This window comes from Anser brachyrhynchus, assembly GCF_964034855.1.
Source record: "Anser brachyrhynchus genome assembly, chromosome: 1".
NCBI classification, from domain to species: domain Eukaryota; kingdom Metazoa; phylum Chordata; class Aves; order Anseriformes; family Anatidae; genus Anser; species Anser brachyrhynchus.
Window position 1 is genome coordinate 39,212,088 of NC_137694.1, and position 18,507 is coordinate 39,230,594.

General features: G+C 37.4%; 1 protein-coding gene across 5 annotated transcripts in view; it reads left to right on the top strand.

Annotated features, from left to right (window-relative positions):
* The window catches only part of LGR5 (leucine rich repeat containing G protein-coupled receptor 5), a 91,821-nt gene that overhangs the window by 26,993 nt on the left and 46,321 nt on the right, over positions 1–18,507 (top strand). For 3 of the 5 annotated variants that reach the window (XM_080577707.1, XM_080577708.1, XM_080577709.1), the window contains exon 2: positions 9,712–9,783. In XM_080577707.1, the coding sequence (XP_080433833.1) occupies positions 9,712–9,783 (72 nt within the window). The other 2 variants (XM_080577711.1, XM_080577710.1) reach the window with 2 other exon arrangements.

Sequence of the window (18,507 nt, forward strand, 5' to 3'; positions counted from 1 at the left end):
TGTTAATTCTACAGCTCTGATTCCAGGAATTTATTGGAAATGGAAATAAATTGTCCAAAGAGAAGGCACTTTCATACAAGAAGAAGTACAGCGCTTTTCCCTGAAGATTGTGCTGGTATAGCCATGTGAAAAACACATGCCAGCCCTATCCAACACATGTGAGGTCTCTACTGGAGATTTCTCCTTGGCATTGTACGTTATTGTGTGCTCAGCCCTGCTCCTTGCCCTGAGTTCCTTACAGCTAGCCCAGGTATTTCAGTGCTTTGCTGATTTGAAGGGCAGCTGTTCAGTTACAAGCAAACAAAATGTGAGTGGAGCAGGTACACATAATGTCAGTATAGGATTAAGGATTTGATGTCTCTGTAAATTCAGACTATTTTATACTAGCCCAAGTGGAAGTATCCCATGATGAGTGAATTTTGAACACCTCAGGCAAAGAAAATGTGACTTGCTGGAGAAATGCACTGTTTTTAAGTGCATTATCTTTGTAAGAATCAAGCTATAAATAGTTGCTGGCACTTACTATTGCAGAAGTTTTGGTATTCAGTCTGTCAGAGAAAAATCTGACAGCTCTGTCATTCCACTGAGCTCCACAGGAGGTGTTGTAAGAGGCTGTCAGCCAGCCAGAAGCTGGCAGATGCGGAGGCCCTATTGTATTTCAGCAAACTAGGTTTGTTAGACATAAAGGGCAAATGTGTGTGTAAAAAAAAATCCACAACTTTGTATATCTGAAGAAGACTGAGAATATTTGCTTCCTAGGTATAAGATCACCCTGAACTGCTCTAAACAAACACGGCCAAATGAAAACAAAAACAAGAACAAAAAAAATAGTTCTGCTTCACCTTCCTTATTTGTTTCTCCTCTACACTTTTGCTTGTGGTGGCACAAACAGCGATGCAATCAACCAGCTCAGGAAAGTGATTTGGATTAAATCCAGTTTTTATTTTCCTGCTGGAATTGTTTTAATCCAGATCAGTTGCCAACCTTGGTCCAACAGCATCCTTAAAAGGAATGGATGGTGTTGGGGTGGGAGGGATCAGGAGCAGTTCATTCGGTGGCAAAGTTGGCTGAAACCATGTGTGCTGCATTGCATTGTCTGTGCAATAAAGATAAGATTCTGTAAAAAATTATTTCAGCTATGCAACAACACAAATACAGTGAAATAATTCAGAGTAGAGCTCTCGTAGTTGTTATACAGCACAGCATCATTTTCTCTGGTGAAACTCAGATTACTCTTCAACAAGACAAGGTACAGGTAAAGTAGAATAAAAGCAGAAGTGACAGTGCTGTGTTAAAACAAACCCAATCATATACCACCAGTGCATAAGAACATGGGAACCATACAGAATAGGAATAGTGAAGAAGCTAACCAGAGTTTTACTGAAAACTCTGAGATGAGAAGATAGTTATGACCAAAGAGATGGACTCTTGGCTTTGCTAAATGAAGTTTTTGCCATTTCTTTTACCAAGCCAGAATTTCACCCAATCTAGTGCATGTCTACACATTGCAATGAACCAGTTTAGAAATACCAGCTTTATATCTAAGACAGCTGCCACCTTATATCACCCAAAGTAACACTGTGCAGAGACCCTGCATTGTGAAATTAGTACAGTCGTAGCAACATGCTGCTCTAGCAGGGATAATTAGCCATTCTGAGAGCACCTAGCATGGTAACGTAGCTCCCAGGTCTGGACCTAGCTCACTCATCTGCACCCAGGGGCTCTCCGCACTGTGCAACGTAGCATTTGTATTTCCTGCTCTGAATGCAGGTGCACAGATTGCCGGATGCGCAGACTTACATCATCACAGTCAGAATGGGCTTGCAGTAGATGCTGTCAAAGCTGTTTACTTTTGAAGTCTTCAAATCTGTGCTATGGAATTGAGCTGAGGCAAATTATGGCCAGCAGAAGTTATTTACAGTGTATCTTGTTATGAATTAAATCAGGCTAATTGTGATTCATTTCCACCCTCAGCAGCCTCACGGAAGTAATATTGGATATTTTGGCAAAAATGAGTATATAACTGATTTGTGTATTATATAGTCTATGTCGTGCATGCCCTCCATTTGGGTAGTGAGTCCAGTTGGCTGTGTGGCCCGCAATAATCTAGGAAAGTCTTCCTTGATGGCTTTGGACCTATATTTTGAGTCTTTGTCTGTGCTTTATAGAACAGCTTCATTGTATTGAGTGATGAAATTATAAATCTAGAAGTAAAAGGAGGCTGGGCCTACATTTTCTAAAATGGATGAATGTGCCACTTCATCAAAAAAATAAAAGGTTTTCCTAAATATTTGCCATTTTTATTTCAAATCGTAGTAAAAATAAACAAAACCTGGAGTTGCAGGAAATATTCTGAAACTTGGAGACATCGAGATGTTTTTTTTCCTAAACTTTGTCACTTCTAACACACAACTTTTCTGAAGCTAACCTCACTGTCCTACATCCAAAGTGAGATAAACAGTACCTGATAAACAAACAGGTAATGATAAAGAACAGAACAAACATTCTAGTAGTCTTCTTCATAAATTGCAATAAAAGCTGATAGGTTTTCCTGTTGTGTGTTGTCTTCAGTATTTGAACAAGATAGTGTCTGCAGTTCTCATATAACCTATTTGAATTAGCGCAGCAGAAACAAGTAATAACTCATAAAGCAAAAACACGCTAAGGCAATCTGTGGGCTTGGGAGAAAGAGGAATTCCATTCAGGCCTCTTTTAATTGCTCCTGCTAGCTCCCGTGTTATAAAATATTCCTTTAGATATTTAAGCTGTAAATTATGTGAGTTAAGTACAGTAAATGATTGACACGTTGGAATGTTCTTGTAACTTATCCTGGTAATTATTACTTACCAAACTGAGTCTTCAACGCCAAGTGAACAGCCATGAATCAGCTTTGAAAGTAAATGGATAATTCCATCCAGGGAGCACTGTGAATTTGATATACAAGAAAAGCAGAGCGCAGGAATCTTTGTACCTAAAATAAAATGTCAGGTACTTGTCAGATTAATTCAGCACTGTGTGTGTTTCATCTGATCTTTGATCTTTACTTTCTTTTTGACCCTAATTATTTGCTCTGCCCTGCTCCCTCTGCTGGAGTCTTGGATAAACTGAATGGCAAAATTGTTTCCTGAAAAGATTAATCATGCACGTACTGTTTGCTTTACAAATGTTCTGCAGTCTAGATCTAAGCAAGCCTTTGATGGCTGTTTATATGACAGAACTGCCTACCATGTTCAGGAATAATGCGTTCTGTTTAAAATGACTGTGATACAGAGCTACTTCCATAATAAACCAGATTTTGCTGTCCGAGACATTCGAGCAACCCAGTGACAGGTATGAGGAAGTTCAAATTTTGACCCCAGCATTTTGTTAGATTGTGATGAATCCAGCCATGGCCTAGCGGCGTGGTTTGCCCGGATCCATTATTTAGTGCTCGCCCAACGGGTTCCATGCCAATAGGCAACAGCAGAGAAGTGTAGATGGAGCCCTCCAGACCTGGCTGGATCACTTAAGTTTGAGGCAGCAGATCCTTCCAGTAGATAGCTATTTACAGTTGCAGAGCTTATATCTTCTGTAAGCCAAATGCAGTGCTGCAAGTCTCACCACTGGTGTGTGGAAGGAAGGGAAGGGAAGTACAAGGGGGGGAGTAGCGCTACTAGCCCGAAACTAGCATAAAGCTCTTGGAGAGGGGCAGACACACATACTTACACTACAGGGTCTGTTCTTCTGTGGCCACACAACCTCATTTGCTTTTTCCACGGTGTGTTTTAATACAAAAGTGTTGAGTCTCTGGAAAGAGCAAACTTCAAAGTGAAGTAACAAAAATTTTCTGTAGAAACTGAGTAACAAGCAACCTTGTTTTAGCTTTGCATCATCTCCATATTAATGTATAGAATGGGATCAGTTGCTGATAAGTTGCAGTTATGAGTCATACTTCGTGGGATAATGACATTTTAAATATTTAACTTTAGCATTGGTCATGATTAATGTGCATACAAAATACGCACATTATTGTCATTTGTTGTCGACTGTGAATACATTGATGGGGTGGTTGCCTGCTACACGGGATGCCTGTAATAGCTCTCCCTCTTTACTGCTTCTTCCTGCATATCTACCACTAATTTTTCCGGAAGATTTTTCCAAATAAAAAGATGTACTGCTTGAAATGCAAATCACTTAGTGCAAATTCACATCTTAATCGTAGTTTTACCATGGAGTCCTTCAAAGAACCACAGATGCAGCTTGCAGCTAGCTGTGAGAAGAAGTGCTGTGAGTTAATTGTCAGGAAGTGCTTCCAATGCTTCTTGCTCTGCCCTGTGCTTCTCCGCATGGCTGTATTAAACATGGAAGCATGTGCCTACCAATTTGTATATCGATTTTGAAAGATAATATAATCGAGGACTGTTGGAATAAAAACATGCTCCTAGTTGGGTGTAGCTGTTTTGTGAGGCTGTTGACAGCTTATGCACCACCATTGGGAAGACAGCAGTGTGAATGCTGCAGGACAGACTGTGATCTAATGGAGAGGGCACTGGACAAGCCATCAGTGTTCCTCCATGGCATATATATAACCTGCTGATGGACTGTGAGCATGTCTCTTCACCATTAGTTGTCTTAGTTTCCCTTCTGTAAAACAATGGTAATTATTCTTCTATTTATTTATAGAGACCCTTGAATGAAGACGTGCTATAGGAATTTATTTGTAAGAAATAGGAACGACTACTACAGTGTTGGCAAATAGATTTATCTCCTTTAAGTCGCTGTAGCAGATGAAGTTATTTTTAATATCCATAGTGAAGCAATTGCAGTAGTAGATGGCAGGCGCTTAATAGCTAGCACATTCCTCCATCAACCAGGGGAGCTAGTAGAGTGTCCTGCCAACAGTAAGAGTGAGAGTGCTGTGTTAGAAAGATAGCAAGGGAACAGCAGTAGCAATTCTCACCCCTTTTCATTATATTGTATGTAAGATAATGTCCAGTTTTGTTGTAAATGGATTAAGGAAATGGCCTTAGTGTAGGAGCTGTTCCCAGCTTGTAGGAACATCGTGCATTCAGTCTGTTGCCAGTGTTTTAATATTAGTGCTTTATCTTTCAAAGGCTGCCATAAAAATAATTATTAACACATCTTGTTGGGACAAGGCAGGCCTAGAGAAAGCATAACTAACAATCCTAATAGTGAGGTACGATCATTTTCTAAAAATTAGGTTCCAACTGTTAATTAATACTGGATTATTGTATTAGCCCTGTGATGGTAGAAACGTTTGTAATATTTAGTATTATAGAAGTATAACCTAGTAATAGATGAACTGTAGAAGCGTTGTATATATGCCAAGACAGATTTTGTTCTCCTTTAAAGGACATAAGAACAATGTGGAAAACAGATTCCAAGATGAATAGTCACTGAAACATCTCTTGTAATAACAGCTAATAACAGGTTAGTAACTTGGCCTCCAGACTCGTCCATTATATGTTAAGAACTCGTTCATTTAACTTATTTTACTGGCTTTTGGGAACTTATGGTGAACTACTTACCTTTAAGACGGTAACTAGATATTTTTTTCAGCATGTATATGCACGGATAACAAAAGTGGAAGTGGGAAAGGAAGACCTGTTGTATTTACCTTTCTGGATTCTGTTTTGCAAATGCTCAGAATTTTTCTATATAGTCACCAAGAAAAACAAATGAATAGTTGTATGGTGTAGTTTGCAATATTCTCCTTCCTTCAAAAGATAATTTGCCATAGAAGTACTTTACGATTTCATCACAAGTAGGATTCCTTTCTCAAGTCACCAGAGACACAGCTTGGTGATTGATTGGCACAGAGTATAATTAAGATACCATTATAGTGAGCCATGTTGCCAGTGCAGTCATTGAAGCAAATCTTTTTATCTTCTGACAAGATAAAAGTATCATTTGCTGGTATGTTGATTTTATGGTCGGCAGTTGGAAATAGGCTGCAGGAATGCTGCTTGGAGAAGAGATGATGTGTTCATTTGACTGTTCAAAATAACCTATCACCTTTCCAGCACAGTTCTTAAGCTCGTGGGGAGGTTAATTTTCATACGTGATGATCTGATGTTATTGCTGTTTACAATAGGGGCATTTTAAGACTCAGAATGTACTCTTAATGATGCAGGTCCTACTGACATAAGTGGGATTTGTGGGTGCTTTAGTGGTGGAATATAGGAAAAGTTGTGTTACTTCAACTTATTAAAGATTTTTCGGTATTCTAATAATTGTAAGCTTTTCATCACTGTAGCCTGTAAGACTCCACCGAGTTGGACAAGAAACAATTGCAGTTTCAGCGGTTTTGATTTTGCTGAGTACACATGCACACACACACAAGGAAAACTGGAGAATGGATCTGATATAAAAACCGAGTAGTTCCTCTGGGGATAGTTGAAGACCTTGATTTTAATATTTTTTCAACATTACACTACAAATCCTGATGTGCAAGCCACCTTTCATCCCCTTCTCTTTTTTACTGCAAGCAAATGACTGATTTTGACAGGCTAGCACTGAAAGGAGAAATCAGAAGACCTGTTTGATGCACTTTTTGGAAATACACCATTGCAGGTGCAGGACGTAAGACATATCAATCACAATTGTTACAGTTTTTCGTAGTAATAATATGTAAGCCTACAATTTACCAGCTTGCTCTTTCTGGCTGTTAGCTGTGCTTGATCTAGCTAATGGACATAAATCTCATCCTAGCTATGTCTTCTTGGCAATATGGTAAAAAGGCTGGCAAGTTTGCTGAGAGCCTCCTTTATTTGTCTCTGGAGAACTATGAAGAATTTCTGCTCAGCAGCCCAAACTTTGCAGCATTGCTCACATGAGATCCAGTGACTGACTGCATTGCATCAGCTCTTTTTGTTTGTCTTGCTTCTCTGTACATCACTCCAGAAGTAGCTCTGGGTCATGAGACTTCTCTCCTAAGTCCCTCAGTTCCTTCTGTGAACAAAAATTGGATGAAATGCATCCATGGTGATTCTGACCCACAAGAGTACTCTGAAACTAAGAACTGTAAGTGCAGACGAACTGCTTTGCCAGTGCAAGCAATGTAAGGTTTTTAGGAAGAAAGAGTTATCTAATCAGCCAACTGGTACAGCTGGGAAAAGGAGAGCTTTTTGATTTTTGTGTCTGAAAGTTTCTCAGTTTTTCCAGATGTATCTGTTAGCCTAATTAAAAGATATTACTTCTCCCTACAGCAGTCTTCCTTAGATTCTTAAACCACAACAACACATTGCCAACATAGACTACAATAGTCAGTATATTAGTTACCACTGTGTTAAAAACTAGTTTGGAAAGATGTTACTGAACAAATCTGGAAATAATTTCTGTTTACGAGAAATTTGTTAAAAATAAAAACAGTATGTATAGGTAACATATAGTTGTCCTGTTCCACAAGAATATCTTTGTATTTTATGTTTCAAGAAAATAATAATTTGGGAAAAAAAAAAAAAAAGGAACCTATTTAGCAAAATGGGATTATTTAACTAGTAGGTTTAAAAAGAGCTAGCAACTACTGCAGCGTAGACTGGGAAAAAGAAAAGGTTGTCCTCCATCATATGATGAAGAACACATACTTCACCATGTAAATGGAATCTGAAAAGGAGACTAAGACACTGGAATTCACTGTTGGTAAATCCACCTCTGAGTTCTAAAGATGTTTTTAAGACAAACATTTAATGTTGATTTTCTCATTGTGCATCAAAGCATGTAATCAAAGTGGCCTTCTCTTCTTCTGATCATCTTAAGATAATAGAGAGAACCTGGTCTGTAGATCGCTTATGACGGGTATCATCAGATATGTGTCAGGAGCTGGGAGACATGGGGTTCTGTGGATAACAAACAAGTCCTGTCTACTACTACTGGAAATTAATATACTATAAAAATAGGCTTCAGTTTCTCCTGGTCAGCCAGAGCACTGATTAATGCTGTTTTTATAGAGTGCCCTAAATACGTGTCTATCTGAAGAAGAATCACTCCCACCTTCAACCAACTATGGCTTTTTAAGCCTAAAATGTGATTTAATGTGTTTACAAAAACCCATTAAGATATATGTTGAAAATTTCACAGTCAAAATGATGTTAAAATATCATTTTTATCTTCATATTCAGTAGTATATGATTCACTACCTGGGTGAGTTTTTCTCTTGCCAAGTAAATCCATGTATTTGTTCCTTTGCCAGAATAAATCCTTTGAGCCTTTATCAAAGTGAAAAGGTAATAACCTGCTAAGCTGTATGAAAGAATTAGGTGATAAAGTATTACAGTAAAGAATGAATTTAATAAGTTCACAGTTCTGAAATTATACCATGATTTTGAAGTGGATGCAAAGATCTTACCCAATAGTGATTTGATAATTGCCGTGAAGTATTAACACATTTCCTTTATTTCAAAATCTCTACGTGAAGTATGTTTTTAAATTGCACGTTTTAAAATCCAGCAAAAGATCAAACATCAGAATTAACAATGCTGACTAAAAACATATATTCTGTAATGTGAAACAGACTGTGAGTAATAAGAACTGGATGGAATAGGAATAGGACCCCTACCCACCAAAGTATAGATAACTTCTTTACCTTGTGAGCTCTCAACAGCTGGAAAAAATAAAGTTATCCAGCTACTACCCAAAGTAGCTAGAATCTATAAGTGCTGCTACAAATACATATATTTGAATAGATTGTTTTAAATGATCACATAACATTTGCATAAAACATGAAGTTCTCTAATATTTTTAACAGCGTCTACAATAATTTTGACATAGTTGTGTAAGTCGTATCTTCCAGGTAGAATTTTGTTATGCAGCCTGTTTACAGTTTTTATTCTTAATGCAAATCAATTGTAATGATAGTATGGGGCTTGGGGAAGACAATGGAAAACAATGAAGAAACACCTTAGGAATAAAAAGGTATTATATTAAATTTAGTCTAAGACATAGCCTGAATGAGCTCTGACAGAGCTGCTATGGCTGGTTGTTTCCTGTGCCAGGAACTACTGTGGAACCCCACCAGGAAGTGTGCTACAGAGCAGGATCACATTACACCCTTGTTTTATGGTTCATTTCACTTATTTAATGCAATTTGAGAACCTGCAAAAAAAGAGCACTCTAGAAAGGGGATGTTTATTATTTGAAAATATGTCCTTTCTTTGGCTCAAGTGAGTTGGGTTTTGGGGACACCTAAGGTACCTAAAGTAACACAAGGAAAACCAATAGAACCAGTAGGTTGTACAGCAAAAGCAAAATTTTTCCATATTCATTAAATGTAAAGAATTATGCACATAGTTTGTATCTGTACACTTTTGCTTGTCTACTTTAGTATACCAACAGTGCGCTACAATGCTATAACAACAACGAAAACCGTAGTAGTTTTCTTTTACTGCTCCAAATAAATTTTAGTACAGTACAGCGGTTTATTAAAATTATGTAGGCTAACAGGGCTGTTTAATATTCCAGCTTGATTTATAGAGCATGATAAAACATTCCAAAGTCTTTGGAAACAAGAAACATGCTGTAGCCTGTGTTGGTTTGACAAAGCTATTTTCATAGAAAAGTAGAATGTTTAAAGTGCTAACTAGATAATGATTCATCAATCCTGGCAGAGGAACTAATTTTTGTTAACGTAGTACTTAAAAATGTGTGGAATGAACAGCTGGATACCACAGTTGTGGCATGCCATACTAAGTCTCTGTCTGTTTTCCCCTACAGTGATCTCAGTATGAACAACATTACTAAGCTGCCCTCAAACCCCGTGCACAATCTCCGCTTCCTGGAAGAGCTGTAAGTATCATTGTATCCTTGATGGGCATAGTCAGCACTAGACACATTCCTGTGTTTGTCTCTCATACTTACTGTGGGAACCAGATAAAACGGTGCAGGAAAGCTGTCAGCCTGACACTTTTGGCACATGCGGAAACACTTAGTTGAAAAAAACTATTGCTTGTGATTCTGGAAATGAACTTATAAAAGAGTTACCGAGAGGCTACAACTTCTCTAGGCAGGACAGAGCCAAACAAATTAAAATTTTTAAACAAGGACTGCTTAAAAGAGCTGGATTGCTTTTTGGAAATAGCTAAGCAGCAGGATATTAAAAGTTTGAATACTGGCTCATGTTTATTAAAATCGCAAGTAAAGCAATAATCAAAACCAAAACCTGCTGCCTCATTCTGCCTGTGTCAAGGACAATTGAGTCCACATTTCATAGTATCAATGCTTCTTGTCCTAATCGCTTTTAATTACTGTTTCCTTACTCTTAAATTTAGCATCCCTGAAGGCTGACTGTAAAATGCAGAATCCTTCAAAAAGCTTAGTTACGCTATCTACTACGTTCACTGAGGGGAAAAACTGTGCTGCAAAAACTAGCTGATCAAGCACAACATCAAAAGAGGAATGCTGTTTTGAAGTGATGGTGACTAACCAAAAGTGAAAAGTATTGTGCTTTCATGAGACCTGGATTTAGCAGTGACCCTAGTTACAATGACCCAAGCTTAAAAGAAAATTTAGGTTCCTGAGGAGTGGTTGAGACTCTGTAAATGATGCACCACAGCTCTTGTGGGAAAAAAACTAGCACCTGCATTTGCATGAGTACCTCTACAAGTTGATTAAAGGAACTGTGTAAGCATCTAGCCTATTATGAAACGTGCTTTATAAGCTTTAAAAAGTGAAAGCCTTGTTTTCTCTTAGCAAGTTTAGCTGCTAGCACACCATAAACCCCACATAAGATATGCAAAGTCATGATTCTGCCATTCTTGCAAAGACAGAGTCTGTTTTAAGTTATGAAAAGTGCATGGTCCTCTGCAATTTAAATGTCCTTTAGGTGGCTATTGCACTGGTGACTTTTGGTGTCCTTGCTAACAGTCATTTGAATTTTTCCACCTGGTCTTTCCAACCAGCATCTGTGAGAAAAAAAGAAATTAAAACCTTTTTGGTGATACCAAGTTTGAACAACACCTTATTTGCAAGCAGGTTTTTCTTTTCTGTTTTCTTTTCCTTTTTCACCTTTCATATTTTTGAATGTCTTATATTTATTAATGGCAGCATTCGCATTTACAAAGCATTATTTCTTTTAATTCTGTCTTGTCCTTTGTGTATTTCCTGATGATGATCCAAATAGCAAGACTTAAATCACTGTTTGAGAGACTGTTCAACAGTCTATTTCATCTTTCTGGTCAATAACTCTGGAATTGTGCTGGGTCTACATTTTCCACCTTAAATATTAAACAACTATCCCTACAACCATCTCTTCCAAATTCTGTATTTTCATTGTTTCACCACTGATAGTACCGGGAATTTCATTGCTATGTTTTGCCGTACATGCCGACTGTCAGCTCCTCCGTTTGTTTTGCACAAGCTAATCATTCTGATGCTGTTTTGTGACAGCCTTCCTGTTCGTATTCACTTTCCAAATAAGCATAGAAAGGTGAAGCCTTTGAAGATGTGAGGTAACTGATTACCGGTTCTTAAGGCAAATTCAAACCCAATGTGCTGAGAGCGTCTGCGGTGTTCAGAGCCACATAATACAATTCAGTCTAGTATTACTCAGAAAAAAGTATAGACAATAGAAAGGGAATTGGATATTCAGTTTTGAAGTAGGGAGTAACAGCTGCTGTAGTTCCCATGCTCCTTTAATACTTGTTTTTGAGCAGTGACTGTATGTATTAAAATTATTTTGCTCGTCCAGGCATTACTACATGATTTCTGTTCCCAGCTTACCTGGAAATTCTGTCTTGTTAATGTTACTCAGCTAAATAAATGGGACAACTTTAAAACCTAACTTGGCCTGTAATACAGACATTGTAAAATAAAATTTTACAAGACCTTTAGACCAAAGCGATGTCTCCATGAGGTTAAAATGCATCTCAGAAATGGCCACCCACTCTTTGAAATATGAAAATAGCAGGGGCTTAAAAACACATTTTCTAGGGCTTTTTAATGTTGAAAAATGTGTTAGTAATCCCTTTATTATAAGCCTAGTTCAAAAATCTGATAAAGGCTAACAATCGATCCGCTGAGATTTAGCGTAGATGTTACGTCCTGGATGTGAGGTTTGGCAATGCTTACAGGTCATTAACCAAAAAGAGCTGAGATTTTATTAATTGTTTTGACTCCAAAGCAGGGTGTATAAGTGAGGTCTGTTGAGCTAATTCTGACCGTCTAGGCTGACTCTGATCCACTCTTCCAGCCAAAGTTAGACACCTCTACAAGCAGCATTCTTGCAATCTTGATGATCATGCCTGGTATTTATTGATCACATACATATTGAAACTATGCTGTATTTTTGAGGTGCCTCTTCCTCCTAAAATCTTGGAAAATGTTGTGTTACTTTGAAAACTGAACTGTTCCAGCCCCTAAAAAGTTTAGTTTTGAGCAAGATCTTCAGTTTGTGAAAATGATAGACCTTTCAGGCCTTTCAGGACCATCATTTTTTCTTAAAATGCATATGATAGAACTCCCACCAAGAAAAAAAATATGCTTCAGCTTCTTGATTATCAGCAAGTTGCTTTGCATGGACTTGTACAACACCATTAAGTAAAATTCTTCATTATAAATTCAAAATAACAGCAGATATTTATCAGAATGACTGAGCCCAAGACTCGATCCTGTGTGTTTTTCTAGATATATGTCATTCTACAATGTGTTTAGTATGCCTGTATTAATAGAGCAGTAAGTTAGAGTACTGCATTAAAAAAAAAGCTTTTTAGAAAGTGTAAAGAATTACCTAGGCTAGGGCTCTTAAGAGTTTAACAGGCAACTCCCTCTGAATGTAGACATATCATTTTGGGATTACTAACACTTCAAAGCAGTGCCTGAAACTGTTTTATTTTATAAATTAATATCTCTGTGAAGAGTGAGGAAGAAAGCCAATAATCATTTACAACTATTTGAATCAGACTTAACTACAAATATCTCCAACTAGAATTATCTTCATATATATATAAATACATGTATTCCTATATAATAATATAAATATATGCACACGCACTCACATATACGAGGCTTTTATTTCAATTTTAAACACAGGAACACTCCACAGATGAGCAAAACTCCAAGTGATTCTTAGGTCTTTGCTGTTTTTCAACAAACTAAATGTTTTAGCAAAAAAGGAACAAAAAATAGGATTGTTATTAGGTTTATTTTACCTACAGAGTAAGACTGTTTAACAAAATCAAGTGAGAAAATCACCTTAAGTTAATTGTAACCTACATATAGATACAGTAAAGTTTACCTACACACATTACTTCTTTAAAAAAAAGAAAACATTTGGAGGGATTTACATACGCGTCCACAGTTTTTCACATTGCCCATGATATTATTACATCAGTTAATCAAGCAGAAGTGCCTTTAAAAGTGGATTTTATTGCCATACTGAAGTGCAGAATTACAGATACAACGCAAAACAGACATATTTTGCGAACCTCACCATCATTTGTGTGGAAATCCCTCCATGTTGTGGTCAAGCAACCACTGCATATATGAAAATGATGTCCTAAATAACCAGGCATAGTTCATTAAAAACTGTTCTTATTTATTATTTTCCTTTTGCTTCTCTGTCTGTTTGCTCTCTTTTCCTACAAAAAGGTTTTCAAAGCTGCTAGTGGGAATTAGGTGTTCTTTTCCCCACTGACTTGGAGTGGTGGGATTGAGCTCTCTAATCATTTGTGTCTTTGAACTGAGACCATTAGCTTCTGGGGTCGTGTACCATCTATTTTTGTGCTGATACAGGCTCATTATGGCTAGCACTGAAAAATCATTCTTCTCTTCTTACTATTATGGAACTTGGTAGTAAATATAAGAGTGCTGCAGCCATAGTCCAAAACTTTTTGGAGAAATTGGGGGGAATGCTAATTTACTTGAACATACTTTGGACAGGATGCTCAGATACCAAAGTCTTTCCCAAAGAATAATCTGCATAGACTTAGAAACCTCCAAGGCAAAAAAGTAAAAATACCTGCAATGGACATGCACAGCAGAAGTAAAAATAGGGTGTCACCTAGTGCCTCAAACCGTCCCCACACGTGTCCTTCTGATGTCATTTAAACATCAGTTTTTTGGGTTTTGCACAGAAGTTTTTACAGGAGCTGTTCCTGGTGGAAATCGGCTTGTGCCATCTCCATCAGTGAATTTCTCCAGAACTGTCGCTGCTAAAAGACTTACAATCCCCGAGGTAATTCGGGTGCTACATATAGCTGGCACATAAGTTGTGAATTTGATTTCTTCCCTTCATACCCACATATCACATGCAGAGGTGATCTGTTCAGAATACGCCGCTGTGTTCAATACTCAGTGTTTATCGGTGAGCCATATCTGTCACCAGCCAGGCAAGCAGCCAGGGGCACATCGTAAATTCCTGTGCTGTAGGACAGACTTTGGTGATAATTCAGGGCCGGGGCTCCACAGCTTTGCTTTGAGACGGACAGGGAGGCACTGAAAGCCCTGAAGTGCACCAGTCCTTTTGAAATTAACCATACACCAGTAAAAACAGTGAGAAGGTATTTATGCAATTAATCAATTGGAAGCAACTACAGTAGTTTTCTCCCCTGGTTTTTACATACGCGGTTAGTTTGATTTGCTAGAAAAGAACAAAGCCAAGCAGGGAAGATTCGTGCTGCACAAAATGACAGCTTTGCATTCACCAAAAAGGGCCCCGATGGTTCTGGAGCTGCCACCGCCTCTGTTGCGGTCCCTTTGATGCCTTTGATGCCACCAAGCTGAGGAACAACAAAGAGCTTTCCCATGTGGCTGTGTCCCCCTCTCCAAGCTGCCCTATTTCTGTGTTATCTGTAATGACAAGATGAGTAACAAAAAGAAGACAATGTGGCAAATGCCTTACTAAATGAGAGCAGCTTGCACTGCTTGTAGAACAGTGTGCTGACAAACAATTACTCTTGCAGTGTTAATGCAAGTTGCAGGGAGCAACCTTGACACTGCTCTGCATCTGGAGTGTAAAGGGGCAGAAGGGGAGAGGATGAGGAGAGCAAGGTAAAAGAAAAGTGAAAATAGTAGGATACACATGCAGGTAAGAACAATGAACGCTCTATGTCAGTATTCAAGAAGCCTTGTCAATAATGCTGCATTGCTCTTACTGAATGCACATTAAGTATATTTTCAGCTTGTAACTTGTAAGTGCTTTCTGGAACTTGTGATTTATTATCCAGCAATATTCATTAGGAACTAGTTTACACTATCAAATAAAGTCACAGGAAGAGCTTTTCGTGTTTCACGATCGATACAGATAGTGAAATTATACTTAATTAACTTAAGTGAAACTATGCTTTATTAAATGTGCCATGTATCTGTAGATCCTGAGGCAGGATTTTAATTTAAGTCTTACATGTTGTGCATGTACTGCAGTAGCAAGTATGCAGAAATAATCTTTTGTCAGTGGAAATTCAACCTGTTTGTAGACTGCTTGATTTCAGAGCAGTGATTGATGCTGATACCTATACTGTTCATTTTTCCACTTGCTTAGGATTACAGATATTGAATTCACCCTATATTACATCTCTATCTAATAAGTTAACAAGCACAGTTCTTATCTCTAAGTTGTTGGTAGGTTTGGTTTTGTTTTTTTTTGTTTTTAATTTCCAAACAGGGCTAGCAGTAATTTCTCCAGTAGTTCTTTGGTATTACTTAATTGCTTGAAAGACCCAGACTAGGAAATGTAATGTATCTGACCTACCATTGGTTGCTCCATCTTGCTGTAACATTTAAAGTATTATAACAAATTGAAGATTATTCTGGGACTAGTGATTTGGTGACAGCATTCTTCAAATGTGGCGGTAAAGTTCTCTCTTTTATTGCTGGTATCTTTGGAATCCACTCCTGGAAATCAACGTGGGATTTCCTGGCTGATGTTGGAGTATCTCCTAACAACTCGCCGTGCTGTAAGTCAGAGGGCAGGTACCCAGCCGCCTGTGTAGCAAAAGGCCACTCGCTGTTAGAGCCCTCTGGAAGGGAGCTGGCTGCTGCTGCACTGAGAGCAAAGCGGTTTGTTCTCAGCGCTGGCCTTGGACACCTTCAAGAAAGGAGAGATCAGTTGTCCTTAGCAGTTGTTGGAACACACTGTTGGATCATGCCAGGTGCAGAAAGAGGCTCTCCCTTTTATAAGTGGAGAAAAAAATAGTACATTTTAGACCACATCCTTAACTGACAAAAATCTAAGATCTCTTTTATCAAAGCCAGTTCAAGATCAAATACACACTGATTTCATTCCAACTGCTTGAGGTCAGTTGGAATTGCTCCAGTTTACACCCTCTGAGAATTTGGCACATGCATTTTAAAAGGCAATTAGGCCCTAAAGCAAGAGCAAACTGTGTTATATTTGAATTTCCTACTAAACTGTAAGTAGCAATAAGCATAATGTACAGCACAATTATGACTTGCACACTCCCCTCCCCTTTTTTAAAGAAAGGAGAGTATCTTTATATATTTTTTCTTTGATCTCTCTGAGCATCGGATTTTTTAATATATCATTTGACCCACATTTCTTTTTATATTACTGTAATGATTACAGTTTTAATTAACATGACAGATTGAAATATAAAAAGATAATTAAAACAGAGTAACATTTAAATTCCTCATCTAACAAACTAATTCTTCAAAAACATTTTGAAAGATATACACTGATATCATACATTAATTAATTAATAATTAGCACAGTAATTAATCACCCATCAATTCATACATTTCTATTGCCCAAGAATAATCATTAATAAATATAAAATTGAACTCTAATCTCGCTTTTTAGTTGACTTCTGGATATGTGTCCGTATTATCAGAGCTATTTCAATGTGATAAGCAAGAACATTTAGTGTTATCTATTTAATGATGTGTATGTAAACTGACGAAAGCTATAATCATAGAAATATATGTGATATATTCCGTATATATTTTTATAATTAGACTATATGTAGGTATAGTGTACGTGTTGTGTACAAGTCTTTGGTTAAGTTTGACAGTAAAGAAAATCGAAGCAAAAGATTCAAGATGAGTAATTCTTCCCTAAATAATGGCTACATTTTATATATATCCAGAACAAGGTTTTTAAGAAAAAAAAAAATGAAATGTGCATTTTTGTGTTATGCTTCCACATTGTATCTCCAGAAACTGCAGTTTCCTTTATTGCAAATGTGGATAGTAGTTTTGGTACTAGTGCTAGTGCGACTTGTAGGAGAAGAGGTGAATCTGGCAGATACAATACTGAGACACGATGCAGAAATGAGCCCTGTTTCTACTTATGTCAACATAAATTTTTTCACAGACATCAATGGGACTAAGATTTCACCACATATCTTCATCGGTTACTCAGAACAATTATGGCAGTTGGAGAGGAGGGATCAGGTTTTAAGGAAAGAAGTTTTGAATTACAAAAGAGGATTTCTTATCTGTACCCCAGGTATAAAAGAGACAATACACAATTTCATAAATGTTAAGGAAATTCTCTATGTGCAACACTAACGTTTTAGCACCAAATTCAGCAACATTAGTACCACAGAGCAGCAGTAGTGACCCAGCTGTAAGGACTTTTCACTGTCTCAGGCTTTCTGTACTTCCAATTTCTATTCATAAGAACAAAGATTTTTTTCACCTATTTTCTTTCTTCTCTAGGTTTGTCTCTATAATTCCTTTCAATTTTCTGTTAGCTGCAGAATATAATGTAGCAAATAAGGAATGGAACATGTTTTCAGAGTAAACAGGTAAATGCAAAACTGAGTTATAATATTATTGATGGTAACCTACCCATTTTTAAACTTACATTTACATATATGTATTTTTATATGACCAAATTCATAATGTCATTGTCTTGGTACATGCACTCTTTGTTCTCATTCCTCAAATACAATCAACAAAGTAATGATCAGAAGTAAAATGCATAGTCAAAGGGAGATAAATGCCAGATAGCGGGGAATTATTTTTGTTGATATCCCTCAATATCTTTGCACAGTGAGAGATGATTTTGAGTTGCACTCATAGGTACATTATGTATAGAATATTGAAATACATATGAGCAAATGGCATGAGGAGTGATTAAATATAATGCAGCAGTAGTGATTAAGGGTCTTTAGTCTATGATATGTAATCCAATCTTTATTAAAGGACATGCATTGGCACCAGCCTAGGACCATAATCTGGTATTGCTACGGTAGATTACCAGCATCATAATGAGTCCAATATATTTATTTTAAGTTTGATTGTAATGAGGTCCTACTTAACTGTGTCTGTTCAGAAGGAGAATTAAAAAAGAATTCACTGGATTCTCATGTCTTAACAGTGCAGCTTAACTCTTCTTGTAATGCTTATCCCTGCCATACGTTGAGCCATACCAAGATGCAGAGTACCATCTCTTCTACATTTCTACACCTTGCAGGGTTTGATCAGTCACTTCTTCAAGAAAATTCCATTGTGCTAGTCTTGTTAGAACACAGCATGGGTGTAAATTAATATAAATGAATGCTGTTTCAAAAGGAGATGATTATCTTCCTTTCATATCTTTCCTATGATTTT